We start from the raw sequence: 13,704 nt of genomic DNA on the forward strand, positions 1-13,704 counted from the left end.
GCACTCAGAGCAGCAGCTATACAGATGCCACTGGAAAAAATCCCACACACCCCCTCCTCCCCAGATCACCTGATAACTTCGGCAGGACTTCAGGAGATAAATGGTAAGACACTGGCCCCTCCTTTCCCCTTTTCATTTCAGTTGGGACAAAATGAGTTCCACAGAATAAAGAAGCATAGATGAGTTGCAATCTGTACTGAAGACCTCTTTACATTATCTATTCTCCCCAAACCCACACTTTTTCACCCATTTTTCCCTAACCTTTCCCACAAGGTTTAACAGAAAGAGTGCTGGATTTGGAATCAGAAGCGCTGTGTTCAAATACTGGCTCTGCCACTTAAGTCCTTGTGGAACCCTGGACAAGTCACTCCACTTCTCTGGGCTTTAGCTTCCTAATATGTAAAATGAGGAGACTGGCCTAAATGACTTTGAAGGTCCCTGAAGTATCAAGTCCTGGTAACCTGGTCTCCCTTTCTGACAGATTTAAAAGTATTCAGAGAGGATGAAAAACTGCCACTGGTCCTGCTAATTTCCTTCTATCCCATTTCCCCAAAATGCTCTCATGCTTACAATAGAGAATGTTGGAGAGCCATGTGCCCTCAGAGATTATCTCAAGAGGCAGAACCAAGAGGGCAGAGGAGATGAAAGCAGGGCAGCTTTCCTGCTCCCTTCCATCACCACAAAACAAAGCACCTCCACCAAACACAGCAAATCAAATTCTGATGGAGAAATCCAGTAAAAAGTCATAGTGAGTCATTCATCCAGTCTAGGTTAGCACAAGGAAATAAAGAAAGATGTCTGGGGATATTAGAGATGGTATGCGGCCAAGAGCACCCTGCTCACAGTGTACCAAGGCAAGGAGAGGTCCCAGATCCATCCTAGAGCACTACAACAGGAGCAAGTGCCAACTGGCACCTTTGCGGCCCACTACTCAGCTGCAGGTCATAGATCCAGAGAGGCATTCCAGGGGAACGGGATGACTCAGTGCTGTGGCCCTAAGCAGTATAAGAAGAGAGTACAAATTCAGAAGCAACAGACCAAACACTTGACACTTACTAGCTGTGTGATCCTGAGCAAGTCACTTAATCCTAACTGCCTAAAAATGTAAAAAAAAAAAATTTAGAAGCAAGCAGCAGCAGTGTGGGTCAGAGTAGGGGGTCTCAGTTCCAGCTTCTAGCCAAATTGAAGCCTGTAAAGGAATAACCAGGGCAGGAATCCCAGACCACAGGAAAGCCTGCAGTTCTGTTGCTCTGAACCAGCAGAGCTTTCCAGCTGGCTAATGGTGGCTAAGTCTATGGCTCAAGTCAGAGCTTGCAGAGCTCGGACAAGGGGGCAGCAATCAGATTTTACCCTGGATCAGAACCCTGAGAGAACTGATAGTTTACAAGTCCCCAGCCTGATCTGTCCTTTAGATCCTGGAATAACACATCACATAATATCACAAGAAAGCAGCAACAGAACCAGCTCAGAACTTCCCTTCCTAAGTGCACAGATTCGGGCTCTAACATCAAGTCCAAAGTCAGGAAGTAGCCTGGAAGAACAAGCAAACAAAAAAGAACCCAACCATAAAGAGCTACTATGGTGGCAGGGAAGTTCAAGACAAATGCAAAAGAGAATAACTCTTAAACATCAACAATCAAAGGTCCAAAGAAAAACACAGCTTGGGCACAAATCCAACCAGAATTCTTGAAAAGATGAAGCAAGAGCTTAAAAAAAATTTATCAATGAAATGAGAGCACTAGAGGAAAAAACTGGGAAAGAAATGAGAGCTATGGAAGAAAGAACTGGAAAAGGTACTAACAGCTTGGCACAAGAGGTATATATCCTTGCTCTAGCAACAACAAACTCTCTGAAAATTAGAAAGGATCAAATATAAACCATCTCATAGCAAAAACAACTGAGCTGGAAAACAGATTAAAAAAAAAAGCAAGAATCAGTAAGAACCATCAGACTACCTGAATGCCACGACCAAAAAAAAAAAAAAGAGAGACAGCCTAGACATTGCATTTCAAGAAATCCTAAAAGAAGACTACCCAGATCTCTTTGAGCCAGAGAGCATAGTAGAAATAGAAAGTATCTGCCTCCCAAAAGAAATCCCAAAATGAAAACTACTAGAAACATCATACTCAAAATCCAGAGCTCCCAGGTCAAAGAAAAAATATAGCAAGTAGCTAGAAAGAAAGAATTTAAGTACTGAGAAGTCACAGTCAGGATACCATTATAAAGGAATATAGAATATAATATTCCTGAAAGCAATAGGCTTACAGCCAAAAATTACTTACCCAACAAAACTAAGTATAATCCTATAGGGTGAAAATAAATCAATCTTTAATGAAACAGAGGATTTCCAAACATTATTGATGAAAAGACCAAAGCTATACAGAAACTCTGATGTTGAAACATAGAAGTCAAGAGAAATATAAAAAGGTAAACATGAATAAACAGTCATAAAGGACTAAACAAGAATAAACTGCTTACATTCAACTATGGGGAGAGATACATATGTCACCTCTGAACTTATCATCACTAGGAGTCATTAGAGGGAGTCTAATTAGACAAGGCCTGGAAATGAATCTATTGTGTCTTGATCTTAAGAGAAGAATGGAAAGGAGGAGAAAAGTAACACACTGTGGGGGAGGGAAGAAGGGAAAGGAAGAGTAAGGAAAATTATCTAACGTAATCAGGCTACACAAGCAGGCATCTATATAAATGAGGGGAGCAGCTGACACATGAAGCTCACAAGCTCACTCTCATATGAACTGGTCAAGGGACAGAAAATTACACACACACACACAACTTGGTTTTTAAAAATACATATGTATATATTATCCAAGAGAGAAACAGGAAAGAAAGGGGAGAAGGGGTAATTAAAGGGAGGGTGGTGAAAGGAGAAATTATTCTAAAGCAAAACAAAATCTAACTAAGGATGTACCAAAATATGTATATCTCTTTTTGAGGTGGCAAAGAATGAGAATCTGAGGAAGCGTCCATAAATTGGGAAATGGCTGAACAGGTTATGTTATATAAATGTGATAGAATCCTACTGTGGTGTAAGAAATGATGAAAGGGGTAATTTCTGTGAATCCTGGGAAAATTTATATGAACTGACACACAAATAAGCAAAAGAACCAGGAGAACAAGTTATATAATGACAACAATATAACACCATTATATAGCACCTACTATGTGCCAGGCACTACATTAAGCACTTTACATACAGTATCTCACTTGATCCTGACAACAACTGTGGAAGACAGATGTTATTATTATCCCCATTTTACAACTGAAGAAATTGAGATAGAGAGATTAAGTGACTTGCTCAGGGTCACACAGTTAGTATCTGAGGTAGGATTTAAACTCTATTCTTCCTTACTCCGTGCCCAGTATTTCAGCCACTGTACCACCTCAACTTTCAAAGAATTTGGGACTCTGATCAGCAGAATGACCAATCAGGGTTCTAGAGGACTAATAACAAAATATGCTACCCACCTCCTAACAGAGTTGTGAAAGGCTCAGAGTGCAGAACAAGATGTATTTTTGTACATGGACAATGCGGAAATTTGTTTTGCTTAAATATGCATGTCTGTAACAGAGGTTTGCTTTTTCTTTCATTCTCAATTGGGGGAAAAGAGTGAGGGTTAGAGAGAGAAGACCGATTTTTGTTGACTGGACAAACGTGTGCGTGTGTGTATGTGTGTGTGTGTGTACACATATGTGTGTAGATATATAGATAAAAATATTTTTAAGAGAAATTATCTCATCCAACTGCCTTATTTTACAGAGGAAACTGAAGCCCAGACAAGTAAAGTAGCCCACCCCATAGAGTCACACTGTAATTATATGACATAGCTGGGATGTTAGCTTTCTGAGTCCCAGAATCATAGAATCTTGACATTGTAAAGTATCAAAAAGGCCATCTAGTCCAAACTTTATCATATAAAAAATCCCCTCTAAAATATCCTCAAGTAACTATTCACCCTTAGCAAGAATCTCAATTAAGTCCAACATTCTTTCCATCATACCACTCAACTTGTGAATGCTCTTTTATTATCCTAAGGTATGAGTCAGAATGCAAAACACTGGGGTAACGAATCAAGAGACACTGGTTTGAAGGTCTCTTATCTGGGTTGTATAACCTTCATAAAACCACCAAACCCCTCAGAACCAGGGTCTATTTATCTGCAAAAGGAGGGAGTTGTACTAAGTTTTCCTGAAGCTCTAAAATGTTTTATGATCCTAGGTCTCTCCTTCCCCATAAGAGACCCTCCTTGAGGGCCAACCCTAGAAAAAACACTCTACCTCTCCCTACCAAACTAGGGGATTAGTCTCTTGGGAACTAGGGTGGGAGAGGAGCTTAGCTGTCAGCATAATTTAGCACTCCCTAGACCATTAGTATATAAATTCCAGATATGCTCAGTCTTAACAGTTAACCATTCATGTAACAAAGCCATTCTCTCAAAACAGATATAATATTAAAGGAAACAATGCTTCTAATTCAAGTTTAACTCACATCAAAGAATAGTTATGAAAAGTTCTAATGATCATTTTAATTACACAAAAAAACTGAAAACATTCACATTTTTTTATTTTTCAAAGTAACATTGAAGTGGCTCAACACTAGGACCTACATGTATTATAAAATAAGTTTCAAATTGTATTATCTATAATTTTATAAAGCAAGTCAGCAATTCTACCAGAAAAAAAAAGATAAGAATTATTCAGACAGTTTCTCAAATCAACCCTTCAGGATTAGGAAAAAAAAAAAGAAGAAAATATGTACCTTTTTCATCAGGAGTAGATATATGTTTTCCTGAAGTTGATGGTAACTGAACATTTTGCCTTTCCAGTCCTTCTTTCTGAGTATTTGTAGAGTAAGTTCTTACTTGACTCAGTGAGTAAATATGTAGATGACTGCACGGTAAAATGCTTGAGAAGCTTCCAAGTGTCACTAAGCTTTGCCATCCTAAAAAGAAATCAATGTTAAATAAAACTTTAGGGGGCCAGAATAAGAAATTGTATTTATATTTAAAGATACAAGAATTTTATACAAATTTAGTTTATAAAGACAAGAGAATTTCCCATCACATTCACAGATGAGCACAAAGATCTTTGCATGTAATGATCCCCAAGGGGTACAGAATCATTTACAAAAGCAGAGATCGGGAGTGTGAGCATTTTACTCATCTATTACTACCAGGTTTTACTCTATTTTAGGTGGATTATTTGGGAATGTAGAGGAAAAGATACACTACAAAAAGCAAAAAATACCAGAAGACACCCAGATCAAAAATAGCACCCCCTCAAATTCCAACAATTGGAGAGGATCTCTTCTTTGGAGAAGCAAAGACATTTTAGGAAAGCTAATGTCAGTCATTCATGTGTTTGGTTCAATTTTGCTTTAATTAGCAGATTAAATCAATACAGCTGGGATGGGGGTTTCAGTAGGCAGAAGTCAAGACTTAAATAGGAAGCACGGCCCACCTAAGGGCACTGAAGGAAGACAGATGTCAGAGACCACGGAGAAACTTTGTCTGCTTCCAATTCTGCCTACACTTCTGACAGTCTTTAAGTTATACTGTAAGAGTAAGGTATTTAGACTAGTCTGGAAGATTTGAAAATGTTAGCCATCATTCCTGTCCGGGTCAATACTATGTCTCCTTTTCTGGTTCCTATTCCTTTTAAAAAAGGAAAGAGCAAATATTCTTGCGCATCCCTTGGTGCTTCGAAAAAAAATGGTCATGCTCTTCTCATTTACCCTTCTTCCATCTTAAATACTTAAAATTCCGTCTTTATTATGAGTACCATCTCTCCATAATTAGTATGCACACTTGGGACTACCTTCCTCAGGACTCCCTCCCTACCAATGCCTACTGTGTAGAAATCACTCAACTTCATTGCTCTAGAAATACTAAAAATTTCACCTACTCTGTAACTCTGGGAATAGTCATTAAGGTTAAGAGTTTTCCAAATAAGTGAGATTTTGACACTAAATGCCAGTGCTTTAAAAACAATTTTGTGGAAATCTTTCTAAAATGTACTTACCTACCTTCATAAACAGAATACAATGAATATAATGAATTTAATTTTCTTTAATGATTCAATCATCGTAAACATCAGTTTATGACACACTCTTGAATACAGCTATAGATGTGTAAGGTATAGGACACTGGACTGAAAGGTTACTAACCATCGCAGTGGCTTTCTAACTTGCTTTATTGAAAGTCCCTAGACAATAATGAGGAATGCTTCTCCTGACAGAACCTACCTTCTGACAAAGAGGTAACAGACTAAATAAAAACATGTTGAATGAGACAAACATTTTTGGACATGGTCAATTTGTTATAAGGGTTTTCTTTTTCTTTTCAACTGGGGAGTGAAAAGAGAGAGAGAAACAAATGCTTGTTAGTTAATTAACCCAAAAAAAATTTTTAAAGAGCCCCTTGATATCAGTGGCCCCCGCTCACAAAGATGAAATAGTAAATAATTTCCTTAGTAGTATAACATAATATTCTGCAAATTACTGACTGAAGCTTCAGCTTTAGAGATGGCTTTCTTGATCTCAGGAGATAAACTTCTTCACTACTACTATTACTTTCTTCTGACAGCTTAGTACCTTTCAAAAAAATTATCTATAGTAGCTATATCAACTTAATGATTATGGGCACCTCTCTGTCAACTTAATTCAAAAAGCATTTACTAAGAACCTACTAAGTACCTGGCTGTTGGAAATATAGGAGGAAAAAGATGACAGCCCCTGAGCTTGCATTCTAGAGGAAGAGAAAGCAGCCAGTTCAGCCTGTACCTACTCTCTTGTTCACATTCACATGGTCACATTGTTGATTCATGAGCTATGAAATGAAAAACATCCCTCTCATCATTCCAAGTATCTGTGCTAGGGTATTTTGAAGAGGTCCTAAATACCTCTAAATTCTTCTTCTTTGGAAAATGATAGAAATTTTTTTCCAAGCTGTCCCTAATATGGCTTTGAAAAGAATTCCAGGCACAAGAAAAATTTAAAATGGCATCTTTAACGTCAAGATTAAAAGTGTTACATACTACACAAAGATGCATGAACTGTTTCACTTGCTCTCTTCTATAACATTTCATATTTTGAATAATACAATGATCTATAGATTCCATCATAAGGTAATAACGGCAGGCAAGTAACACTGTTTCCTTGTGAACTCTACAACCACCCAGCAAAAAAAACCCTGCTCTTTGGTTACTAAACCTTGCTCTTTGCCTGCCTCATTCATACACAATGGCAAAGTTGTCCTATGACTCCTGGGTCTTTAGTGATGCTCTCTACAGGCTTCAGGGAGTAGAGATGATTATTTTAGCTCTTTCCAGCTCGAGATTCAGATTCCAGGCTGTTCAATTTTATCACTGTCCTCCATCGTTAAGGATATCTGCTGCTAAACCCTATTTGCTGCTACCTACGCTGCATCTCTTCCCTTTTCTCCTTTATTGTCTTCTCTGTCTCTTACCCTTTCTACCTCGGTTTTCAGCTTCCAACATAAAATACTGGCCGTTTAGACATTATCAGGTAATCAGGACATTCTTTTCCTTCCACCAAGACTAACCTACAGGACCAGTGTAATTTTAGGGTTTGGTTTGCTTGTTTTCCCAAGTGCTTCCAGGTCTACAGATATTCAGAAGGTATCTTGGTTTTACTTTCTCAAGAAATTAATTACCCAGTAGTTCTACACAGTACAAAACTCCCAATCACTATATAATTATTTAAGTGTTAATATAAATTATTAACATGAATTGAACTACAGTTAACTCAATTGCTTATCACTTTCATGTTTTAACATAACCAAAAATGATTAAGTGATAAAGTCCAATATTACCACTCTCTTCTTTACTTTTACACTCCTCTACAGAGCCTGAAGCTCAGTCAATAATGCCAAGCCCAGCCAATATCCTCAAGCCAGAGGGTCTTAACCTTTTTAATGTCATGGACCCCTTTGGCAGGGTAGTAAAGGCTAAGGTCTCTTCTCAGAATAATGTCTTTAAATGCATAAAATAAAGATTGCAAAAGAAAATAATTATACTGAAACAGTTACGTCTCACTGCTTCCTGAGGCAGGTCTTCATAGCACTTTATCATTTCAACTGAAGTGTTTTCCCACAAAATCAGACTTGATAATATTCAAATGTAAGCTAAACCATTTTAAAAATACCAATTCCAGAGACATTTGGACTGGCTACAGCACTTCCCCCCACCTCCATCCCATCCCCAGTATTGGCACAAATCATTAAAAGTTGGAAGTACATGAAATTCTATCATAATAATTTGGAATTTTGTTAACAAGTATCAAAATAATCCTATAAAATTGTGGAAAATTTTATTCTATTCTCTCTAATTAGCACTTGAGAAATATTTTTGGTAGAATGCAGGCCTGCCCAAGAACACAAAAATTTATGTATGCTAACAAAAGGGCCAACGTCAATCTGAAGGGATAATAAAACATCAAAGGAACCAAGACGGCAATAAAATATTAATACCTGATTTCCATTTTTAAAAGGGTTAGAGGGGAGTTTGAATCCTACTTCCAAACTGCACAATGCTGTATGAATCTTCAGATAAATCTGAATTTAAAGACAGTATGTAAAAGAGTAGTAAAATAAAGTCTACTACCTCAAGATAACTCTTGAAGTTACCGGATATGACACTGCTGGGTTGAGCTCCAGAAAAGCCTTTTGTCATTTTTTTTGTTTGTTTCGAAGAATTGTATAACTGTGAGTTACAGATTAATGAGTCAATTCTAATCTAAATTCATTTTCCAATGGTTCGGGGATGAGAACGGGATGGGGGGAGGGATCATTTTTTTATTAAGCGCAAAGGCACACTTTTAAAGGCAGGACAAAATGTGCCGGCCACGACCCGGCTGCGGAGGGCGAATGGCCTGGGGAGTCCCGGGCCAAGCATCGCTGGGCACAGGAAGTGGGTTGTGACAGGGGGGCTTTATTACGGCATGGACAGCACGACCCGCACGCGGAACCCGCGCCTTCCTGCGAGACGGCCGCCTCCAATGGAGAGGCGGGCAAGGCGGGTGTCGGCTGGGGGACTGGAAGGAGGACGTAGCCGAGGCCCAGCGGCCTAGGAGATAGGAAGAGATAATTATGGGGGAAGCGGTGCCCGTGCCCGCCCCTCCGGCCTCTCCAAGCGGGGCCCGAGCCGGGGCCGGGCCACTCACCCTGGGCGGGGCCGCAAGGGCTGCTGGGCGCCGCCCGGCACCTTAGGGGGAGCCGGGACAGAGAGGACCAGCCGCGTCTGTGAGCAAGGACGGCGGCCAAACCAGGTAGCATCCTGCCGGAGCAAAGGCCCCAACGCGGGCTCCGCCTCCTGCCTTCGCGCCGCTGCCGCCACAGCCGCCGCGGCTACCGCTACAGCTGCCGCTGCCCGCACCTACTGGCTCCATAGAACGTGAACACCTGCTGAGAGCGGCGCCGTCGTCGCCACAGGCGACCTTCTCAACCCGGAAGCATACTTGAGGGCCGGGAGCCGGTGCCGGAAATGACGGAGGACGTGCTGTTGCGTCATGCACGTGCTCCCCGACTCCGCGGTCTCTGGTTTCTAAATTGACAGGACCGGGCTTGGGTGCCTTCTCCATTGTATTTGGCTTTCCCCATGGGGCAGCTGGAGAACCGGGGTTATGGACCCTTTTTATGTCAGAAGCTTCCAGACCCTTCCTCAGAATGTTTTTAATATGCTTAAAATTCCATAATGAATTAGAGAGAAGGTACTAGAATTAGGAGGGGTTTGGGAAGGCTTCCTGTAGAAGGTGGGATTTTAGTAGGGGTTTAAAGGAAGCCAGGGAAAAAAAAATTTCACATAAATAAATAAAGATAAAGGAAGCCAGGAGGTCAGTAGCTGGAGTGGAGGAGAAAAAGCATTCCAAGTGATGGAATCTTAATAAAGCTGCCCCAAGCCCCAATAGTCTAATATTCTTATGGGCCCCACTGAACAGACAAGTCCTATGTAAGCGCACAGTCTAGCTTTAACCACACCTTAGGCCCCCAGACTCAAGCCAATGCCCCCTGATCCCAGTTCATATCTTTGAACAGGTCTGTCCTTGTACTCAACCACAATCACAATCACATCATCCATTTAGGACCACAATATCTAACTATCCATCTTGACCAGCCAGTAGCTAGCCAATAAGAAAGCAGCATGAACAGGACGGTTTGACCACTGAACCATAGAAGGGACCCCCCCCTTCCTTTATTACCTAATCCCTTAACAAACCCCACCTGCCTTTTTAATATTCATAATTTCTGTTGTATAATCAGCATTGTTACACTATAAATGTACCTGGATTGTCTCACTAGGTTGCCGGTTCGTCTTGGAATCTAGCCCACTTCTGAGGGGCGTCAATCCTCAATACATGGCTGTACTTGGATTAGAGGTGGTCTGATTCTGAACTCTTTGAGACTGTGCTGCCACAACACACCATGAAACTCCAATAATTGCAGGTGATAACTGGAGAAAATGCCCAGAGCTGAGATGAAGCACCTTATTCTTGAACCAGCCAGTGTCACTGGACCATTACATGTTGGGAGTAAGGTGTAAGGAGATTGGAAAGGTAGCAGGGGACTAGGTCATGAAGGGCTTTAAATGCCACACAGATCACAAAACACTTAAGATTCAAGGAAACCAAGTATATTGAAATGCAATTATCAAAATATTAAGGAAACGAAGTCCTCTGCTTCAGAGTCTAGATCAGGGGTGGGGAACCTGCAGCCTTGAGGCCTTCTAGGTCCTCCATGTGGCCTCCGAGTCCAAGTTTTACAGAACAAATCCTTTTATTAAGGGTATTTGTTCTGTGAAATTTAGATTCCATCAAAGGAGCGCACTTGAGGACCTAGAGGGCCACATGTGGCCTCGATGCCACAGGTTCTCCATCCCAGTCTAGATATTAGGTCAATCAAAAGATGGAAGAGGGAGATCTTGTTTTCCAATCCCTTTCGTTTTACTTCTGGGGAAACTGGGATGTAGAATACAGCACCGAGTACATGACCCAAGGTAACCGAGGAAGTGTCAGGCACAGAATTCGAATCTAGGTAGTCCTGGTTGTCAGTCCAACATTTTAACTATTACACCATGTGTATGTATTACTAGGTGCCACTGCAGCATGGTAACAATATTGTTCCCCTTGAGTTTTCTGCTGTTTTATATCTTTTGAGCTAGTATAGTTAATGGGATTCTTAAGATAGGAACCTTGCCCAGAGTGGTTTCTATAGTAATAAAGTTTACTCACATTGAAGGCCTGTTCACCCTTTGCCTGTTTTCGATACACTATACAGAAATACATATATCCATTTCTCCAAGTAGCTAGTAATAATAGAGAGTAAATAAAGGCTGACCTCTGAAGCCAGGAGGACCTGAGTACAAGTCCAGCCTCTGATTAATACTGGTCGTGTGACCCTATAAGGGCAGCTAGTCGGGGCAATGGATAGAGCACTGAGCCTGGAATCAGTAAGACCTGAATTCAAATACAGCCTCAGACATATACTAGCTGTATGACCCTGAACAAGTCACTTAACCCTGTTTGCCTCAGTTTCCTCATCTGTAAAATGAACTAGAGAAGAAAATGGTAAACCACTCCAGTATCTTTCCAAAGGAAACCCCAAATGAGGTCACAAAGAGTTGGACATGACTGAAATGATCTAACAACAAAAGTGTTACTCTATGTAAGTCACTTAACTTCTCAGTGCTCTAAGCATCTCTCCAATATCTCTCCTGTACTTTCTGAGAAAGTGTTAACCTTCATTGGTAGAGGGAATTTTCTCACCTCAGAGCTCTCTACCAGTGAAATCAAAAGTCCAGTCCTTATCCTAGGAATGAGAATCCCAATCTTGTACTTAGGAGAAAATGTTTAAAATTCAATGATTATGGGGGGAGAAAAGAGGGGGGAAGGCCTGAATAAAGCTTGCAAATAAGCAAAAATCCTCTCCAAGGGGAAAATAGAGAAGTTTACATCCAAACAAAGCACGCAAAAGTAGGACACTCCAAAGAAAAGCCTTGAGGAAATGGTTGCTAACTTCCTATTGAAACAAGTGTCTTCTCTGAAGTGTATTTTACACCATCTGTAAGCAATGGCAAAGTATAGCTGGAAGCCTTCCAAAACATTAATTAGGATGATCCAACCACATCCAGAGGAGTCAGAAGTCTGGCTGGCTGCTTACATTCTCTGGAGGAACCAACTCTCTTTTAACTGTTCCCCTCCCTCCCCATCCCACCCCTCTACTAACTTCATATATACATTTAATTTCACTTACTACTGATCACCCTTATCCTTTTGTTAGCAACCACAGTTTGTCATTTTAACAGCTGTAGATGCTGAATATTCCTGAAAAATAACACTACTGAAAATGATTACCAAAAAATGCAATGTCTGTTTGGGGCCACAGTCTAGAGTCCTACCTGACAGTGACCCATTGAACTCCATTATTAACAACGTTTCACTTACATCCAAGGATCTTGACAAATTAGAAAAATTGCTATGATGGGACTGAATTTTAAGATGTGTTGAGAGGGGACAGGATGACCATATGCCATTTAGGCTCTTATATCAGATTTTTACTATGTATAGGGTGTCCCAAAAGTTTTAGTGCGGTAATTGCATAGAATTAAAATCTGATACAACAGACTATAAGGCATGTTTTCATGTAGTTTTAAACTTTTGGGATACCTCATATATAAACGTTTTATAAAGACACAGCATGGTGGAGTGTAATCATCTTCAGCTCTTTACTCTTTATCAGCCTCTAATGTTTAATCAGTTGCCAGATCCTACCAGTTCAAACTCTATAACATCTCTTACATGCCTCTCCACCTTTTTTCTTGACTCATACAGTTACCACCTCAGTTGAGGCCCTCAACACCTCCTGACTTGAACCCCTTACAATAGCCTCCTAACTGGTCTCCCTGCTTTCAATCTCTCACCTGTCCATCTATCCTCTACAGGGCTGCCAAGTTGGTATTCCTACAGCACAGTTCTGACCGTGTTACTTCACTGTGTTACCTACAGAATTAAAATATAAACTTCTTTTTCTAGCATTTAAAGCCCTTCACAATCTGGATCCAACCTGTCTTTCCAGGCTACTTACACATTACTCTTCTTTTGCATGTTCTACAATGTAGCAAAACTGGCTTCCTTGTACACAACATTTCATCACTTCCCAGCCATGTCCAAACCATGCCAGCTGCTACTCTCTGATCATCCTCCAGACCCTATGCTCTTTTGAGGGAGCTTTTGTCTTATCTTGCCAGAGAACTAGGCCATCATAACACTTCCTGACCATTTCCAAATCATGCCACCACATTTAAACTCTCCCATTACCACTATGTTGTCTTCTCTCATTAGAATGTAAGCTCCTTGGGGTGGAGCCAAGATGTCAAAGTAAAAGCAGTGACTTGCTTGAACTCTCCCCTAAGCCTCTCCAAATATCTGTAAAAAATAGTTCTAAACAAATTCTAAAGCAGCAGAACCCACAAAAAGACAAAGTGAAACAAATTTCCAGCTCAAGAGAACCTGGATGGTTGATCTGAAAGGTATATCTTGCCGGGCTGGGAGAGGAGCACAGTCGGGCATGGGCACGCAGGCCTCAGCAAACCCGGAGCAGGTCTCAAAGGACTGAATCACGGGACAGCTGTGACGATTTCTAGACTTCTCAAACCATGAATGCCAAAGAC

General features: G+C 40.7%; 1 protein-coding gene across 1 annotated transcript in view; it reads right to left on the minus strand.

The window, feature by feature from the left end:
• The window catches only part of SLC30A9 (solute carrier family 30 member 9), an 80,120-nt gene extending 70,630 nt beyond the window's left edge, over nucleotides 1–9,490 (minus strand). The window contains exons 1-2 of the mRNA XM_020990899.2: nucleotides 9,203–9,490; nucleotides 4,781–4,963 (exon numbers count right to left, since the gene is read on the minus strand). Coding sequence (XP_020846558.1) covers nucleotides 4,781–4,963; nucleotides 9,203–9,314 — 295 coding nt within the window. The 5' untranslated portion in view covers nucleotides 9,315–9,490. The remainder of the gene's footprint in view (nucleotides 1–4,780; nucleotides 4,964–9,202) is intronic.
• Between the last annotated feature and the right edge of the window lie 4,214 nt (nucleotides 9,491–13,704).

This window comes from Phascolarctos cinereus, unplaced genomic scaffold (genome assembly GCF_003287225.1).
Source record: "Phascolarctos cinereus isolate Bilbo 61053 unplaced genomic scaffold, phaCin_HiC Scaffold_9;HRSCAF=440, whole genome shotgun sequence".
Lineage (NCBI taxonomy): Eukaryota > Metazoa > Chordata > Mammalia > Diprotodontia > Phascolarctidae > Phascolarctos > Phascolarctos cinereus.